Genomic DNA, 20,523 nt, shown 5'->3' with positions numbered 1-20,523 from the left:
ACACTGTTAGCTACTCTAGATAAGCCGCCGTTCCATGCAAGGCTTACTGGTTTCAGTGCTCCAGGCCCTCACAATCAAGACTTTCCTGAAGGCTCCAGTCCTCCTTTTGTAAGGCCCTCTAGTTCTTACTGTCCTCTCTCTTCTAGAAATCACCATTCCATGTCCACCTCGGTTTCCCAGCTCCAGGCTTTGCACATCCTTGCCCCTCTGCCTGGAACATAGTCAGCCAGCCCCGACAACAGACACAGATACACAAGCCCGCACAGTCATTTCACAATAAATTTGCAGATTCAAGCTGAGTCAGTCTTTCCTCCCTATTTATTTCCATGTCACATTAATGTTCATTAACGTTAGATACTGATACAATAGCCTCCATGGCTTCTGTGACTTCCATGTTTCTCGGTAAATCAGAAATAATCCAAAAGAGATTCCCAACACCCCTGCCCCTGCCCTCATCTATTTTCTCTGAGGTAACTGAGCATGGCATTGGGCTTGTTCCAGCTGCCATCTGACACCACCACAGGGTGCAGCTGACACTGCTGTAAAGTGTGACTGGATAAAACCTCCAGTCATCATTAACTGCAGGCAGCAGGAAACAGGCAGCAAAAATGCCAAATGCCTAAGAAAATGGGAGAAAGACAGGAACATAGCAAAGCAAGGATGAGAGCCTGCTGACAAACCCAGTTTAAACATACTCCCCTTCACTCACTGCCTGATGACAGCAAAGCCTTGAGATGAAAGCTGGGCTCTCTTTAGTACGGTATATTCCTAGCTTCACGAATGTAAGGTACTGTCACATTCAAATTGCTTACATGTCCATTAGTATCTTCAACTAATCACATAGATCTGATGAGCACAGAATACTAAAATCCTACTCATTTTAATAGTTACATGTCTATGCACCATTACCAGGATAAAGGAAGTGACTGAATCCTGAAGGAATTATTGAATTCTGTTTCCAAGGTACCTGAGGGGAAATAGATGAGATCCAAACAAAGACAAGACTGCTGTCCCTAAGGAGCTAGCAAAATGTCAGAGCAGAGAAATGCAGGTTATGCAGAGAAAAGAGGAAACACATTGCTACAGGTGTCTAGAGGAAGAAGAGGTTACTTTTTACATAGGAAAAAGGAGAGATATAAAGGATGCAGCAAGAGATGTGAGCCACACCAGGGGTCAACGCTGAAAGAGAAAGTTTTGTTTGTTTAATTTTTAGCAGTTGGCCAGTAACAGGGACAGAACACTGGACCCTGGTATCATCAACACCATGTTCTACGAAGGAGGAAGCTCGGATCTAGGGCATAGGGAAGAGAATGAGCAAATGGGGATGTGTGACCACAGGGCTGGTTTAGGGCACAGCAATGATTTGGTCAACTGAAGACCACTCAATGGGTCTTTATTTTCAATAAACGATGCTGGGACAACTGGTGTATACATGTAAAAGAATGAATTGGTCCCTACCTCACACCACACACAAAAAGTTGACTCAAAATGAATCACAGACCTAAATGTAAGAGTTAAAACTATAAAACTCTTAGGAGAAAACACAAGCATGTATCTTTGTTTCCTTGGATTAGGCAATAGCTACTCAGACATGACATCAAAAGGACAGAGACAAAAAAGTAATAATGAATAAACTGGACTACATAAAAATCAAAACTGTTTGTGCTTGAAACAATATTATCGAGAAAATGAAAAAGACAATCCACAGAATGGGACAAAATATTTGCAACTCATATATCTGATAAGGAACTTGTATCCTGGAATATAAAAAGAACTCTTACAACTTAATAACACTACAGTGATACCTAGCCGATCCTACCAGTAGCAAGGAAAAAAAAAAAAAAGGAAAAACTACAATGAGACACCAGGTCTTATGCACTAGGACAGCTATTTAAAAAAATAAAAATAAAAAAGATAGTAACAAGTGTCAGCAGGGAGGTAGAGAAACTGGGAATCTTATACTTGGCTAGTGGTAATGTAAAATGGTACCGCCACTTTAGAAGATCATTTGGAAGTACCTTAAAAGGTTAAACATAGAATTACCATATGATCCAGCAATCTACTAGGTATATACCCAAGAAAAAATGAAAACATATGTCTATACACATTTGCATACACAAATGTTCATAGCAGCATTATTCATAATAGCCAAAAGTGGAAACAACTCAAATGTCCATCAATTGAAGAATTGATAAACAAAAATGTGATAAGTACATATAATAAAATATGGTAATAAAACAAAATGGGGGGAAAAAACCCACAATGAAGTTCTGATACATGCTACAACACGGATGAACCTAGAAAACATGTTCCATAAAAGAAGCCAGTCACAAAAGACCACATATAGTATAATTCTATTTACATGAAATACCCAGAATAGGCAAATCTAAAGAGACAGAAAGTAGATTAACAGTTGATTAGGGCTAGAGGTAGGGAGTGAAGGGTAAGGGTAGAGAGGAATGTGGAGTGACTACTAATAGGTATGGTTTTGTTTTTGTTTTTAGGGGAGATTTAAGAAAATGTTCTAAAATTAACACTGTGGCAATGGTTGCACAACTCTGCAAAAATGCTAAAAAACTGAACTGTAAGCTTTAAATGGGTGAATTATATGGTATGAAAATTATACTTCAATTAAACTGTTCCTTAAAAATGCAACGGGATAAATCACAATGGAAAAATACAAGAATTTGACAGAGAAAATGAAAAACTTCTGTGAATCATAAAACATTATAACCTAATTAAGTGGAAAATAATGAACCAGCAAAAATTTTATGACTGAGGCTATCAATCATAACATACATGACTGATAGCCTCAAAACTAACAACAACAAAGGTATGATAATTCAGTTAAAAAAAATACATATTGCCCCAATAACATAAAGGACAGCTATCACAAAAAATTCCCCAAAGGAAAAAAACTACAAATGACCAGTAAGTCATCCTCAATGTTAACCAAAAAATTTTAACACAGCAATCCCACTTTTATAGTCTAAGAAAAATATCAGAGATGCCTTTAAATACAGTTGACCCTTGAGCAACTCAGAGGTTAAGAGGTTCCAACCCTGTGCAGTCAAAAATCCTCCTATAACTTTTGATGCACTTTCCCCTGGGTTGAGGAAGCACCAAGTAGCATGCTGGGGTTGGGGGTGGGGGAAGGATTAAGTAGTAAAGTACTTAACTACTAATAGCCTACTAATAGGTTGGCTACTTAACTGCTTGGTTAGGTATGCAATGCATTCATGACATACCTAACCAAAAATTTTCCATTGTGTATAGTGAAAAAAATCCACATATATAAGTAGACCCGTGCAATCCAATCCTGCGTTGAGGGTTTGCTGTATTATTGTACAAGAATGTTCTTTCACTATTTAGTAGAAATCTGAGGATCTCTTACCTGTCCAATGCTAGGAGAAATGAGCACATGCATTATTTTTGCTTATGTACTATAGAAACAAAGCAGGAAAGACAAAAGTGGTTGTCTTTTGGAGGGTACAAAGGGAATCAAGACTTGGTGTATCATTATTTTGTACATTTTTATAATGAATTTTCTTCCTCAAATATTATTTCTAAAATTTAGAAAATAAAGATAAACGTATATGTACTTTCACTGAAAGGAATTATATGAGATAATCACATATTCTTCACCAGTGGTTCTCACACTTTGTTATATGTTAGTCACTTGGGAAGCTTTTTAAAAATCCCAATGCCCAAGCCATACCTCATATGCATTAAATCAGAATCTCTTAAGGTAGGACCCAAGCATCTGTACTCTCTGAAACTCCTGGGGTGATTCCAGGGTACCACCAAATTATATAAGATGAACCAGCACTCATCAGCAGGGGAATAAATGGACTCGAAGGTCCTTAGGTTCAAATTGGAGCAAATGCATACAGTACACAAAGGTTCTATGTGCGACGATGCATGTTTTAAGCAGAACAGAAAATGCATGTGTCACATTCACAGCTGGACATGCAGAAAGGCAAAGCTGTCTACTCCCTAGAGGAGGCTATCCTATAACAAGTTTCTGGGAGGAAAGAAAGGAGGTTCTCCTATTCACCACAGCAGGAGGAACTGTCCTTGCTGAAGGTTAGATTCCTGACTGTGGCCCTAACCACTTACAAGTGAAAGCAGGCACTAGAACTAGCTGGCTCTACAAGGAGCAGTGGGTCCAAGGAGTGGGTTCCCTGTATTACCCACCACCTCCAGAAGCAGCCTCACAGATGCATGTGTGCACACAGGTATCCCCTGTGCAAGAAGCCAGGACACAAACTCAGGTCATTTATAGCTCACCTGTCAACTATGTACAGGCAGAACAATGCAGACTGGCATAAGAGAACGTGCTGGGGACAGAGCAGGAGTTTCAAGCTCTACCAATGCATGAACGTGGGGCAAATTCCTTAATGACAGAGAGGTTTTTGCTTCCACATCTACAGAGAGACCTGGACTGGATGTGCACTAGAGGCCTTTCCAACATACCTGTGATCCTCACCCTGTAATAAGGACTGCAGTTGTAGCTAAAACTGGAAGCCAGCTGAGTGTTTTTCTGACCACGAACTTGATCTGACTCAGCCGCAATAATGCCCCTGACAAAGTATCGTGGAAAGAAAGAAAATGGAAATTGTCTGAGAAGTGCAGACAGAGGGAAGTTCAAAAGAGGGTGGGTACAGAACGACTTCTCTCAGCCTCTTCTTAAAATTCTCAGTAGTCACATCTAGGCCTGATAAAGCATCTAGGAGCACATCCACTTAATTCCCAGAAGATGTTAACTTCAAAAAGAAGACTCAAAAAATGCTGGAGGGAAATCAATACAGCCTTTCTGGAAAGCAATTGGGCAATGTGAATCAAGATTCTTTACAAATGCATGCCATGTAGCTCAATAATTCCACTGCTGGGAACCTGCAACCCTTGAGGTATGTGTAAAAATTACTGGACAAAAATATTTACATTAGGAGCTCTGAAGATGGGTTGCATAACCATGTGACTATACTCACTATTGAAATGTACACTTGAAAATGGTTAAGATGGTAAATTTTATGTCATGTGTATTTTACCACAATTAAAAATAAAAAAAATCATACCAGGAATTTCATGGCAAAAACAAAACATCTTGACCTGTGCTACAGTTTTTTAAAAATTAAAAATAACGTAAATATCCAACAATTGAAAACTAGTTTAAAAATCAATGACAGAATACTGAAACAATGAACAATAAATATCAAGCTCTTCAAGCAACCTGGAAATTGCTCATGATATAATAAATTTAAAAAAGGAGAGCATGAAAGGATTACATAGTATGACCTCAGATTTTAAAAAAAGAGAGTGGAAAAAATATATCAAAATGCTGACAGGAGTTCTTTCTCAATGATGGGATTCCCAAATTTTCCAGAAGAAACGCTCTTCGGGGGTGGGGGGGTGGGGGGGCGCACCTTGGCAGAAACTAACTCATGGTCCAAAAATCAAAGAGACAGTGGGCTGCACTCCACTGTCAGTTTTGAGGTTTTCCCTTAAAGAAACAGACAGCCTGAGGGGTTTGCAAAACTGCCACATCAGCTATGTCAACTGTGAGACAGAACTGGAAGTGGAACCAACAGAGGTGGAAATGGCCAGCACTGTCCAGTCTCCCCATGAGCGAGTACAAGGAGAAGTGCAGTGTCACCATTTGCTCTTGCACACCGCCCCCAACTTCTAAAGGATGCTTCTCAGTCATGCCTGACCTTTTGTTTCATAATGTGCCCAAAGCGATCCGGGAAAAGGCAGGCAAATGTGAAGTTAATGATATTACTAATAAATAAGCCACAGGAAATGGGCTTTTCTCTTCTCTGGAAGACAAAAGGATACATTACAAATATTGATGAACTCTTAATGCAAAAAGACTTGCAACAGCCAGAAAACTACTTTATTGGATGCTGATCCTTGTTTTCATTACCAGAAGATGTATTTTCCGTTTTGAAAAAACAAAAATTTAGAAACGATACTCCAAAAACAGAACTTCTGACAAGCCAGTGAAAAAACATACATAAATAAATGAAGGAAGGTGGCAGAAGAGTAAATAAAAACAACTCTTATTATAAGTGGAATGTAGGAAACTCAGTCATGTAAAATACAGGGTCACTTTATTGTAAGTTAATGAACTTATCTCTGGCCCAGAGTTCCCAAGATCCAGGAGCTAATCAACAATTGTATTAATATAGGCTGTGTCTTTCAGAGTGCCTTATTATTAGGGGTTTATAGTATTTGACCCTTGCTAGAATAGTTCCAGTCCCTGACAGTTTCTTGATTACCGTCAATTAGTGAAGAGTTTCTATCCAAACAAATAAAACATGTTTGAGTTTCTTTTTTTAAAGCACCTTCTTAAACAAGTGAGAGAAAGGGGCCTAATCTTACAAATCAGAATGAAAGTCATCAAAGTAATTTCAGAGCTAGGTCTGAATGATGATATGGCCCTGGAGCACAGCCTACTGGGCTGGGAAGAGGAGGGGAGGGGCTCAATACCTTCTAGGCACTGTATTTACTGTATCATTACAAGAGTGCTAGCTTTTTAAATAGATGGGTATTTTTAAATCCAGTGCACATTCACTACCATATGTCAATGTCTATTTATTTATTTATTTATTTTACAGTCAGATAGAACATTAGGGCTCTGGATACTTTTCTAACAATATAGTTTATGTGAAATCTGTATGTGTTAGACACTGGAAAAAATATCGTTTATCATTTGATGTATTGTGGGTTACTGCCATTTTCAAGCAAGCATCTCTACCCTTAACTTTTCTTTTCAAATTAACACTACCAAGATAATGAAGCCAAAGTACCACTGTGAGACAATAATTTGGTGCACAAATTTGAACAGCACACAACTACTGCTCTGTTAGAGATGTATCTGCTGAGTTTATTTAATTACCATTTGGACCAAACACATCTAACAAGGAAGATATTTTCTTCAATTCATTAAAAGGTTGAATGTTGCAGAACTACTCCTCTCTCCTATTCATAAGGCCTTGCAAAGAATTTAGCAGATATAAATTTCATACCTATGGAGAAAAACTTTAGGACATTTTCTCAAAACCAAAAGAATTGAATTTGGTCCAGACACACACAGAGACATGGCCTCATCAGGGACTTCTCTGCTCACGTGCCTGTAGCCTCCCTGAAACCCTTCTGAGTAGCCACACTTTTCAGTCTTGCCAGGCCATTCTTTGCTACCTAAAGTCCCACTAAAACAAACATTGAATTTGTTATTAATAATAAAATTATATAATTAAATTTTAAAAAGACAGAAAGAAAGGACATTCACAATAATATGTTGAACTTTCAAAAGGAGAGAACAGAATTGTGGTTACTAGAGGAGGGAAAGGGGGAGCGGAGGGAGTTAGCGAGAAATTGGTTAAGGGTCACAAAGAATGATGACGTTTCATAATGATGAATATGCTAATTACCCTGACTTGACCATCACATAATGGACACAGGTATTAATATTCAACTCTGTGACCCACAAATATGCATAATCAATTATGTTTCAATAAAATAATAATAATAAAATTATATTTGAAATGCAATGTTCTAGTCCACTCTCGAAATGAAGGTAAAACTGCCACCTGGCTGCCCCCAGACCAACTCTAGCCACCCCTGCCACCGCCGGGGGAGGAGGGCCATGATCCAAAGGAACCAGAGCAGTTGAGAAAACTGTTTCTTGGTGGTCTGAGCTTTAAAACTACAGATGATAGTTTAAGAGAACATTCAGAGAAATGGGGCACCCTCACAGACTGTGTAGTAACGAGACACCCTCAAACCAAGCGTTCCAGAGGCTTTGGTTTTGTGACTTATTCTCGTGTCGAAGAGGTGGATGCAGCAAAGTGCTTGACCACACGAGGTTGATGGGCGTGTAGTGGAGCCAAAGAGAGCTGTTTCTAGAGAGGATTCTGTAAAGCCTGGTGCCCATCTAACAGTGAAGAAAATTTTTGTTGGTGGTAGGAAAGATACAGAAGAATATAATTTGAGAGACTACTTTGACAAGTATGGCAAGACTGAAACCACAGAAGTTGTGGAAGACAGAGTGGAAAAAAGAGAAGACTTGCTTTTGTAACTTTTTTTTTTAAATAAAAATGACCAGTAAGGGGATCTTAACCCTTGACTTGGTGTCGTCAGCACCACGCTCTCCCGAGTAAGCCACGGGCCAGCCCTGCTTTTCTAACTTTTGATGATCATAATATAGCTGATAAAGTTGTTGTTCAGAAATACCACACTATTAATGGGCTTAATTGTGAAGTGAAAAAAGCTCTTTCTAAACAAGAGATGCAGTCTGCTGGATCACAAAGAGGTCATGGAGGTGGACCTGGTGACATTATGGGTCATGGAGGAAATTTTGAAGGTAGTGGAGGTAATTTTGGCTGTGGTGGAAACTCTGGTGGAAGAGGAGGCTGTGGTGATGGAAGTGGTCGCAGCAGAGGTAGTTATGGAGGAGGTGATGGTGGATATAATGGATTTGGAGGTGGCAACCATGGCAGTAGCCCAGATTACAGTAGTAGAGGGGGCTATGGTGGTGGTGGACCAGGATATGGAAACCAAGGTGGTCGATATGGTGGCAGTACTGGAGGATATGATGGTTACTATGAAGGAGGACATTTTGGTAGTGGTAACTATGGTGATGGTAGGAACAATAATGATTTTGAAAATTATAGTGGACAACAGCAATCAAATTATGGACCCATGAAAGGGGGTAGTTTTGGTGGAAGAAGCTTGGGCAGTCCCTATGGTGGTGCTTATAGATCTGGAAGTGGTGGATATGGTAACAGAAGATTCTAAAATCAGCGGAAAAGGGCTACAGTTCTTAGCAGGAGACAGAGCAAGGAGTTGTCAGGAAAGCTGCAAGTTACTTTGAGACAGTCGTCCCAAATGCATTAGAGGAACTGTAAAAATCTGCCACAGAAGGAACGATGATCCATAGTCAGAAAAATTACTGCAGCTTCAACAGGAAACCCTTCTTGTTCAGGACTGTCATAGCCACAGTTTGCAAAAAGTGCAGCTATTGATTAATGCAATGCAGTGTCAATTTAGATGTACATTTCTGAGGTCTTTTATCTGTTGTAGCTTTGTCTTTTTCTTTTCATTACATTAGGTATAGTGCCCTGTAAATTGTGGTAGTGGTACCAGGAAGAAAAAATTAAGAAATTAAAAAAAAAAAATGCAATGTTCTCTGGAGTCTTTCAGGTATTCCTGAGTCCTAAGGCCCAAGCAACATCAATGCATTTGCAGGAGCACAGACTAGGAAGGGAAACTGTCCAAAAGGTCAAATCTCTGCACTTGGCACCACCTTCAACTGAGGTCCCTCAAATATACAGATAGGTATCTACTAAGAGGAAACATCAGGGGTAAGGGGGGTTTCGTGTTGGAGACAGGCCAGAGTAATCAGACATCAACTGATGAATGGGTGGACCAAGAGGAATCTGATCAGATTTAAAGGTGAGAGGTTCTTGCTCAACTGACTTAGCAGGTTTCCTTACTAAAACTGTATTTTTACAAGGAAGTAAAACAGAGACGGGCCTAGGAAAAGGTTCAGGACACTAAGTGAAGCTTGGCCAACCAAAGAAATGTCAATATATACACTAATTCAGGAGAAAAGGACAAATGATGCGACTGATGATAAAGAAAAGATAAAATAGTGTGCATAAGCTTCCGAAAGTAATTACACTCAGAGTAACCCGGCAAGAAAGGCAGGGTGGGAACGACACTTTGAAGGAAGAGAAGAAATCTGACAGAGACAGAGCAGGGTGGGAGGGCAACGAGGGGAGAAAGGACATTCCAGGAATTTCCCCAAATACTGATAAACAGGTCAAATTCCTTGGCACAGGAAATCACTTCATACCAGAAAGGTTTCCAAGTTCCAGCTAATGACTGAATTGTAAACAATGTAGTCCAAAATAAGAAAATCCTAGAACAATGAAAAATTTTGGACACTCACCAGTTCATAGCACCATTTCTAACATTCAAAGCCTTAAGGTTTACACTCAACTTTACCCCCCACATAAATTTCAAATATCCACTAAATGATTTAGAAATAATGCATATGTCATCTCAAGTAATATAAATATTTAGGAAATCAGAAAAGCAGATCCCAATTTCACAGCCCCAGGGCACATTTTAGATGAAGGCCAAATATGTTTACATGTAATTGAGAAGAATCCTTGCACTGACACATGATCAATAAGGCCCCAAATTATCCTGCCTTTTGTAAACAAATACTCAGCAAACCTAAAAGAACGTCAAAGAACTTTTGTAATTTCCAGGTATCAGCATTTTGCAAAGGCTTGCCTCCCATCTGAATCATAACCTCTCAAAGTTATGTTTGTTTTTTTCCAGTAATGTTAAATGTAAAAAGTTGATAATGATGAAAGAAACCAAAATGCTTTATATAAGTAATCCATAAGTCCCTCATCTCTACCCCTTTACAAGCCTGTTTTCACAAAGAATTAAATTTTATAGCTCTTCAAATGCTGGATGATGTAATCGAGTAAAATACATCATAACACTTTGCTGTGAGATGACACTTGCCTAAATCCATAACCTTAAAATGTAACACATATTATAGTGTTCCTTCATTCATCAGCAAGAAAAAAACAAAACTGATGGTTAACATTGGTACTGATAACAAGATCTTGAATCTTTGTAAAGGTCTAGCCTGGGCAGTCCAAATAGTTTACACAGAAGTTGAACTAAAGGGAGGAGTCTATTAAAACCATACTTTTTTTCTTCTTCCAGAAGTTACTGTAACAAAGAAAAAACATTCTCCTCAGAAGATTTCTTATGGGCACTAGACTTGCTTAATTCAGTACATGTATCACTTATATATTCAAGACAGCTTGTTTGGATACTGTTTTGTTGCTTGCTTACCTGGGGATTTTTTGTTTGATCTTGATTGTACCAAATGAGACTGTCGAGGCAGCAAGGGTGACGAAGGCAGAGACATGGAGACACCTTTGGCAAAGCTCACTCTATAGGTGTCCTCTGCTATGGGAAGACTGCTCACAGGAGACTCACCCCCATGACCAGGGGGCAGGACTGCAGAGGACTCAGGACCAACATCACCTCCTGTAGTGGAGAGATAATACCTGAGGTTAGACCACCCATCACAAGTTGATATGAATTTAATTCCTAAGAACTACATTCTTAGAATATAATTCCCATATACCAGATCTGTATGTTGAATATTTTTTAATGATGATTTCCCGTCACTCTTAAAGCTTTTCACCCTGTGAGGGAACTCAAGTGTCAATGAACTCTGCACCTGCACCCCTTTCTGCACCACCCCAACTGGTCTGTGTTCACTCCTAACAATGGGTCCAGAAAGCCACTGATCTGAGATTAGATCAACATCAAGTATGAATGATCCACAGGAAGCTTTGATTTCAGCAAAGTAAGGGAGGAGCCTTACTGGCCTTATATGGATATCAGAATAACAGATTTGATTGCCAAGAGCCATTCCAGAACTCCGGGGTCTCTGACCATTCTGCTTCCAGAGGGTAAGTCCAAGGGAGGGTCTAGCCCACCTCCACATTCCTCCCCAGGGCCATGTTTCTGTTCTCTCTCACCCCATCTACTCTGCATTCCCCAGGACGCAAGGTCCGTCCTCCTAAAATTCAACCAGCCCCACACCAGTCACAGGACTAGAACCACAGCTCACTTACTAGGCAGGTTACCTTTGGTACTCAACCCCTAAATGAACTTGGGGACAAACTTACAATTATAAAATTAAACATTCTAGGGTAGGTAGACTCCTGAGAAATACTGTAGAAAGCATACAAGGAAGAGATTACCTTGGCTGGGTTTAGCCTCTCCAAAGGGGAAAAAAAAAGATAGATAATATGCTTTCCTCCTGTTGCCCCAAATCCCCAGTATGTACTAAGAAGCAACTGAGGATGTGCAAGGAGAGAAGGTAAACCATTATCCTGATGATTAAAAAGAATCCTCAAGCTCTAAACTACAGAGAGCAGAATTGAAAAGAGCATAAAGTTTTCCACAAGCAAACCAATCTCTGACAAAAGCTATCCAACTTGTCTTCCCATGCCTTCCTGACTCTAAAATCTTTAAGAAGAAAAAGAAAGAGAAAAAGAAAAAGAAAAGCTATCTAGCCAGGCAGGAACCCCAATTTTTACAGATCTTCATGTACGAGGCTCAAAAGAGATGCAGCCCAAACCTTCAAGTTCTAAATTGCAACACTGTGCTTGTTTTTCATGTGAGGAGTCACGGGGAAGTAGAGTCACCCCCTCCACGGCCTGGGGGGATGGGCTCATGCCTTATTTTCAACAGGAACTAACTCAAAACCAGCAGAACTGTGAACAGAAAATTCATGAGCTCCACAATGGGTAAGATGGCAAAGTCAGAAAGGTAACTTCGGTCTCACCTGGGCCAGGTATGATTGAAGGGGTTTTAACAAACTTGAGAAAATAAAGATTTATCACTAACTGCCCAAATGACTGGCATTTGAAGAGAAAAAAACAGGATTACTAGAAAACCCTCAGTGGAATTACAAAAACAAGGACATTCATGCAAATACCCAAGACAAAGTTCTGTCCCCAAGGAGCAGGCAGGAGTCAGAGGCTTTTGCCTCTGAGAGTCCATCCATGTAAACAGCAGTGGCATCCCCACCCTGGATCCCCTACAACCATTGTCCACCCTGTCTCCCTAGCCAGCACTGTCACCAACCCCCAGGACACAGAATCCGGTCTCCCACCACCATGAATGAGCCTGGAATCTCTCCTAGACCACCTCTGGAGGCCTTCAGCCAGCACATGAAGCTTCTGGGCTGCCTCCCCTTTGTCTCGCAATGAAATGGATGTTAAAGCAGACCTGGGGCTGAATGCCCGCCGCTCTGACAAGACTTGTGAGAGCAGAGACGGACAGGTGTTTTCTCTGGTTCCACACCTGGTTCTCATGACCAGTCCCTGCCACCACCGCACTCTCACGTTAGAAAGTATGAAAGTGCTGTGCCTACAAGAACGACTTCGGGTTACCTGAGTCCTGGAGGTTCAGGCAGAAAACTTTAGGAGATAGACAAAAACTTAGAGCTGAAGCCACAACCCACAAACCCAGGGGGTTCCACACACAGGATGTGTGAGAGACCTTGAGGAGATGACACTGGTTTTCCATGTGGTTTGAAGAGAGCTACATTGCCCTACGGCTTTCCTGATTTTGACTAAATCATAGACCTGGGTAGTCAAATGGCTGTGGGATGGCCTGATAAGCCACTAAGGCACCGACTGTCTCTACATTCCCACGTGAGTATTTCTGACCTACACAAAAAATAAATAAAAACCCAGACTTCAAGTCCCTTAATTTGGATAAGGACACAAAAGAAGGGAGAAATGCATATAACAACACAAGAAATAAAAAAGTAAAGATCATTACTTAGAAAAGGTTGATTTTCTTAAGTACTTAGAATTCTCCAACATGATACAAAAGAAATTAGGGATTGAAGGGTAAAAGAGAATCAAAGAGTTTCCTAATTACAAATTCTGCCCATAAACTTTGTTTACATCAAGCAAAGCAAATATTTTCATTAACTGCAAATCTGGTAGGGATGAGTTTCCAAAGCATGCAGTAACCATGCGGACGTTCAGCCTCTGCAACAGCTGGGCTCCGACACTGATTTTATGCAGGCTGCCATAAAATGGGACACAGAGATGGGGTTTGGGGGAGGGGGTTTCCATTTCAAGTTTACTTTGCCATCTCACTATAATATTAGTCCCAATGTTGCTGTCTTTGATTTGGTTGTTCAGAGGCAATTAAAGATCCCTAACTTCCAGCTTCCTTACATTAGAAAGGCACAAAGTGGTGAGAGAAGTTTTATGTATGAACAGGAGGCACAAAGTGAGGTAATCCAGCAGCTCAGAAGCTGGAGACAGCACTCTGGAACCCTGAGCTTTAACTGCACAAGGGCAAGGGGATTAAGGTCAAAGAAAGACTGAGAGCATCCCAATGACGCCACATGAACAATGCAATAGTGGTTCTGGGCAACATGATACCAGAAATGCTCTGGTTGATTTAACATTCCTCGGCAGATGCTTAAAGAGGTTTAAAAGGAATTAAAGATGTTTTGCTGCAACAACCAGCACGGCTGGCACATTTCTTTCAGCCTTGAATAGATGTTGTTTTCTTTTAACTGTGACCTATTTTATTCCCCACCTCAATTAAGTGATGGGAAGCACACTTCAATCACCCTTCCTGTTGCTGCAGCAGACATGCCCAGGCCAAGTAGGACAATGCATCCTCTCCAGGGTATGAAAACCATGTTATCAGTGACCACTGGTTTACCAAGCCTCCTCCTGCCTCACTGGCAGATGTTTCCCATGGAACATTTACACACCCTGGACAGTCACACCCACCCCAACATGCTTTTTATCTCAGAGCATCCAGTCCAATACCACTGTCTCATGGACAGGAAATGGGACCTGGGAGTTAACCCTGAGGCCCAGGGGCCATGGCTAGAACCTCCCCGCTACCAGCCAGCTCAGGCTCTAACAAACTCACTACTCTACATATTTAAGAACTTTCTTTCGACAAAAAAGAAAAGAAAAACAACAAAAAATGGAGATCCCCAAGACAGACACATTTTAAATGAGTAAGATATATAGAGTTAATACAGTTTTGCTATACAGGGCCTGATAGTAAATATTTTAGGCTTTGTAGGTTACATACAGTCTCTGCCATTCATTCACTCACACACATGCATATGAATGCACGCACACCTTTTCTTATTTTAAAAGCACCGACGGTCTGAATTCCAAAGAGGGCATGAAGACGTGGACATTTATAAGGTCCTCCCTGCTTATAATAAATAAAAATAAGTAGATACACAGAAGTATACATTAAAGCCATAGTTTGCAAAGATAATGGAATTATCAAAAGGGATAAAACCATCCAATAAGGCATTTTAAAATGGCTGAAATGGCTTTTGATAATAGTTTTTTATTTTTTAAATTTTTTTCACTATTACAGACAGTGAAAAAGGATTTAAATTCATAATGAAAGAAAATGTGAATCTGGGAGATGAATGTTCAAAGGCAGCTATACAGAATGGCAATGTCCAGCATTGCAGATTAAAGTACATAAAGTACAGGATTAGAGAAGGCTTTAGAAGACAAGGGCCACGTAGGCAGGAAGATGAAAGTAACAGCATATTTCAGAAAGGGTAGACCTGAGAAAAGCAAGGGTGAGCTTAGACATTCAGGTAAATAGGTCCGCAGAGGCAGGAAGTAAGATTTCCATTTACTGTGCCATTGAAGTGGCGTGGTAGGGGTGGGGGATAAAAGTTTAGAATAAAAAGAGAAAGATGTTCTGTTTATCCAGAGCCAGAAAATGGGACTTGTGCAATACATTTAACTAGGGCATTAAATGTGTTAGGGCATCTTTTGTGCAGTCCCCACCTTAGAGTGCACTAATGTTTCTTAAACATATTTTCCATCATAAGGTTTTATAAATACATAATTCAGATATATTTACAGAAACCTAGAAAATTGGAAAAGATTTCTTCCACAAGATCGAGGTTCATTTTTGGACCCTTTAGAAAGCTCTCTCTGTGACTAAAAGCACTTTAAACTGTTTTATGTCTTATAGGATCTCCTAGTATCCAGGCAGAGCTACTGATCATTAATGTGCATTTTCAAAAAGAAAGTTAAGATAAAAAAACATTTTCAAATACATTATTTGCACAATCATGTCTAATTGAGAAACAATACCACTAAGAGGCAAGAAAGCAGCTAACACCGTGAGTACAGAAAAACTTAGCCAACAGGACAAGCTTATCCTTTTGTCTTCAAAAACCCACCAAGACAATTCTAAACAGATCAGTAAATACTATCCTCACAGTTTACTCTTAACACTCAATGGTTATAGAACCAAATGTAAAAATGTGCTTTACCCTGAAACAGATGAGTAAACAGACTGGCAATTGTTAATTGTCAGAGTTTTTCCTTTAAGCCATGTCACCATGCAAGAGGTTCTGTGCTTTAAAAACATATGACCTCAGCCGAGCCCGTGGTGCACTCGGGAGAGTGCGGTGCTGGGAGCGCGGCAACGCTCCCGCTGCGGGTTCAGATCCTATATAGGAATGGCTGGTGCACTCACTGGCTGAGTGCCGGTCACGAAAAAGACAAAAAAAATAAATAAATAAAAACATATGACCTCAGACTAACTCCCACCCCCAAACCCCAGAGAGGTGCACTTTGAAATAATGAATGCTTTTTTAGATGTACTGGGTGCCAGAACAGGTTTTAAGGTGCTTTATATATATTATTTCATTTAATCTTTACAACCACCCCACAAAGTAGGTGCTATTATTAACAAGCACCCTGCTCAGATGAGGAAACTGAGGCACAGAAGTATCTTGCCTGAGGACACCAGCAAATGTCAGAGCTGAGTTTGAACCCAGGCAGTTGAAGCCACAGTCCATTTTCTCAGTACTGCTCCCCTTTGAGATGGCCACTGAAATATGCTTTTGACATTATGTTGTTTTGTATACTTAACAGGGAAAACCAAAAATAGTGTATGTAGGTCTACGCACAGTACTGGGCCACTGTAAAACACAACCTGTTCCCTCATCTATTTTCACTTTTCGTGCTGGCTGGTTAATTAGCTCCTGGAACGCTTCATTTGGGAGGTGCTCAGGCCCACTGATCATTAATTTTCTTTCACTCACACCGTATGCTGTCACCATACAAGTGAAGTGGATCGGAAATAGATGTTTAGTCATCAACACCCTGAACAGTCTCTTCTCCTTTCACTTGCTCCTGTATGTTTGTTAACTCTTGAAGCATCTGGACCTGCTGCTTCTGCAGTGTGGATGCGCTGAGTGCTATTCCTGCCACACACAGCACCAAGTCCAGCCACTCTGCCTGGCCCTGATGAAGAATGAAGTAGCGGGCCAGCTGCGCTCAAAAGCAACCTGGCAGGATTCATCTTAAATCCACATGGAATTCATTATCCTATATTTCCTTATCAGCCTGTACTCATTCCCCAGGTCTACAAGTCCCGTAGACCATCCCACAGCTCGAATCCTGCAGACCCACAACCACTATAGAAGTAGTTCCCAAGCCATCCACACGGCAGGAATCCTGAGCCCTGCCTGGGAGGCTGTAACTGGTCTGACACACAGCTCAGGCAACGGTATTCAAAGCTCTCCATGTGATTCTCAGGTGTAGCCAGGATTGAGAACCACAGAGGCAGAAAAGTGGTCAAAAAGATCTGAAATGTTTGAAGTCCTATCACAAGACAAAGAGGTGGGAGAGATGAAAGAAAAAGGAACTTCAGGGAATACTCAACCATGCAGACCATTAAAATAAAAGTTTCCATTACTCAGAATGTTCATTCCTTGAACGTGTATATATACACGTGCATACACACTGTATGTTTACATATATAAATATGTTTACATGCATGGAGGGTCTCTAGAAAGACACTAGTAGCAGTGGCTGCCTCTGGAAATAAGAACTGACCAATTGGGAGCATGGATGGGAGGTATACACTTTTATATGGTTTACATTTTTTTAAATGTGTATATGTTTCCTATAAATATTTAAATTTATGTTCCCTAGGTTTGAGCCATGTGTAGATGTGAAGATCTTTAGGCTAAATGGGCCACCTGTTATAGCCTAACTTAGCAAGTGGATGAAATAAAGTTCTATTCAACAAAGTATGTGCTCAAAATGACATGTGTGGCACTTCCTGCTCCAAGGTGAGCTCGTTTTCAGTTGACCAAGGTGGACACAGGACACGGGAGGAAGAAGAGTGCCAGCGCCCCGCTCTGAAGGTTGAAGCGCTGGGCACAAGGCGCTGTCATCATAGGTGGGCTCTGCATAGGCACGTGTTTCTTCTCTCTGTCTCCCTTCCACGGCCTGAAGTTTGGGTGCACTTAAGGATGTACACTCACACGGGGACACAGACAATCCAAAGCTCTAGGGAAAGACAGGCACGGGGGTGGGGCTTGAGGTAGGGGGTATGGAAGAAAGCAGATGCTAAAAGAGAAAGAAACGAGGCAAGACAGGACCAAGGAATAAAGAGGTAAAGGGAAGAGGGAGAACAGCCAGCTGCGGAAGCGGGTGGGGTGTAGGTAGGCCCAGGGGGTAAAAGCACAAATTCCTGTTTTGGTTTAAAACTGCATCTGGCTGGCAGTCCCAGCAGAGCCTCTCCCAACACTCTGGTAAAATGTCTGTAACTGCAAAGTAAAAGACAAAACTCACAAGTGTAAAAAACCATACTGAAAGATAAGGGACTGCCAGAAAAGGAAAGAATTCCCAGTACTTTTAAGTATAACAGAGGAACGCCCTTTGTTGTTGCAACATACAATTGGTGGCCTAACCTCTCCTTCAGTCTATTTAAACAGCACAGCCCAGCCCAATCCAGCCCATGTTGAAGGGGGAAGATGTGCAATGGTTATTTTCGCTGGAGTCAGCTCTATCTCCATCCCATGCCTACCAGCAGGAATTGACAGATCCTGATAAGGGTAAGGCAGCTGGTTACAACTTTTCTCTTTCGATAAGCCTCCTCCAAACACCTCCCTAAAATAATCAATGGTGGGGTACCGAGAAAACATATAGACTCAAAGAAGACTGAGACAAAATTTGGTCAGCTACTAGGCACCCTCAACAGAGCACAGGATGAGAGCACGGCCTGTATACCCTTCATACAGTGCTTCTTTTCTGATTACTTAATCTATACTATAGCCTAAGATATGCTATATGTCTATACTATAGCCTATTAAAGATAAGGAAAGAAAAGCAAGGATATTTAAAAAGCAATAACAAAATTATGCTCTATAGTTCAAGCCATAACGTAGAATTAACACTACAGAAAATCCAGTCAATGACAAAGAAAATCAGCTCGGAAGGTTTACTCAGGATGCAGAAGGAAGAGGCAAAAACTTGACAAATGTGAGAAAAGATTACAGATATGAAAAAAGATGCTTCTGAAAAAAAAATGAGAATAAGATAAATTAATAAAAAAATTTTGTGTGTGTGAACTAAGGAATGCAGATAAAAAAGACCCACACCAAGCCCTGGGCTACTTCCCTGAAAAGAGACCTACACCTAGACTTAATCTGGCAAAACTTTAAATCAAAAGTTTAAGAAAAAACTGTCACAGGCATCCAGGTAAGTATTTTTAAAAATTTTTAACAGAATACAAAACCATAGGGACTTTGAAAGAAACCGTAACGCGACTACCCTCAGACTTCTTGTGTTAGTTTCCTAGAGCTACTGTAACAAAGCACCACAAACTGGGTGGCTTAAACAATAGAAACTTACTTTCTCATATATCTGGGGACTACAAGTTAAAAGGCCAGGTGTTGGGCAGGGGCATAATCTCTCTGAAGGCTCTAGGGACAAGTCTAGGCCATGTGCTTCTCTTCGTTTCTGGACTTGCCCCAATCCTTGACATTCCTTGGCTTACAGATGTACCACTCAACTCTCCGCTTCTGTGTCTCCGTCTCTTCTAAAGATAGTCGTTTCGGATTTAGGGCCCACCCTAATCCAGTATGACCTCATCTTAACTTGATAACATCTACAACAACCCTATTTTCAAAAAGGGTCACTTTCACAGGTATCAAGGATTGGGACTTCAGTATATCTTTTTGGAGAGACACAATTCAACCCACAACACTCCTCCCCTGCAACACCAAAAGCCAGAAGTCAAAATGCAACATCTACAAAACTTGAGGGAGGGAATAGCATGACCAAATCTTTTGAAACTACACAAAGTTTTTGATTATGTGCAGCATCAATCAAAAAACTTTCTCAGATACGTGAAGGCTCAGAAAATGTATAGCCCATTTACCCTTCCGAAGAAAAAAAAAGTTACTTAAGAATAAAATTAACTACTCAACAGTGGGGACATTACGGTTTTAAAAAAAATGCAATAAACTCTATAACCCAATCCTGGCCTTCCAGCACTTCACTCAGCTGTCCCTTCTATTCCCTTCTCGCTCAGGAAATGTGCTTTTTGAACCATATCCTTCACCCCATGGTGCAGAAAGAATCCCTTACCTTATCCGGCAAGTTCTTAAAACAATAACTGGTGCTGCCCTGCCAGAACTTGCTAACAATAGCTCTCATTTTGTACATGACTGGGACACCAACCAGGCAATGCTCTTTACCCCCACCCACCCCTGTAAACAAGCAGAGTAGCTCAGAACATCACAATGATCATTTTCATTGCCAAGAAACTGAAATTACAAAAAAGAAACCTCAGAGTTTATACCATATGATCAACATTTTTAAAACCATGTGGAACATTTAAGCCAGAACACACAATCTTTTATATGCCATATGGGAAAATATTATACACAACTAAAAGCTGGAAGGAAGCTCAATAAAATGCTGATGGTGGTTATTCCTAAGGTGATGGAAGTAGGGATTTCTTTCCCTTTTACATTTTCAGTTTGACATAGATTCTGACACTTTTTATAAATGAGAATGTTTTATAAGATAGAATACTATTTTCCAATAAACATTTATTTGACAATCTACATGCATCTCC

At 40.5% G+C, this 20,523-nt stretch overlaps 1 protein-coding gene and 1 pseudogene across 3 annotated transcripts in view; one reads left to right on the top strand and one right to left on the bottom strand.

Annotated features, from left to right (window-relative positions):
* The window catches only part of TANC1 (tetratricopeptide repeat, ankyrin repeat and coiled-coil containing 1), a 215,978-nt gene that overhangs the window by 107,828 nt on the left and 87,627 nt on the right, over nucleotides 1-20,523 (bottom strand). For all 3 annotated transcript variants that reach the window (XM_063097505.1, XM_063097488.1, XM_063097497.1), the window contains exon 3: nucleotides 10,888-11,085. In XM_063097505.1, coding sequence (XP_062953575.1) covers nucleotides 10,888-11,085 — 198 coding nt within the window. The remainder of the gene's footprint in view (nucleotides 1-10,887; nucleotides 11,086-20,523) is intronic.
* On the top strand, nucleotides 7,577-8,802 carry LOC134391089 (heterogeneous nuclear ribonucleoprotein A3-like; annotated as a pseudogene).

This window comes from Cynocephalus volans, chromosome 1, assembly GCF_027409185.1.
Source record: "Cynocephalus volans isolate mCynVol1 chromosome 1, mCynVol1.pri, whole genome shotgun sequence".
Lineage (NCBI taxonomy): Eukaryota > Metazoa > Chordata > Mammalia > Dermoptera > Cynocephalidae > Cynocephalus > Cynocephalus volans.
Note: the sequence above shows the minus strand (reverse complement) of the source record. Positions and strands in the feature narration are given on the sequence as shown.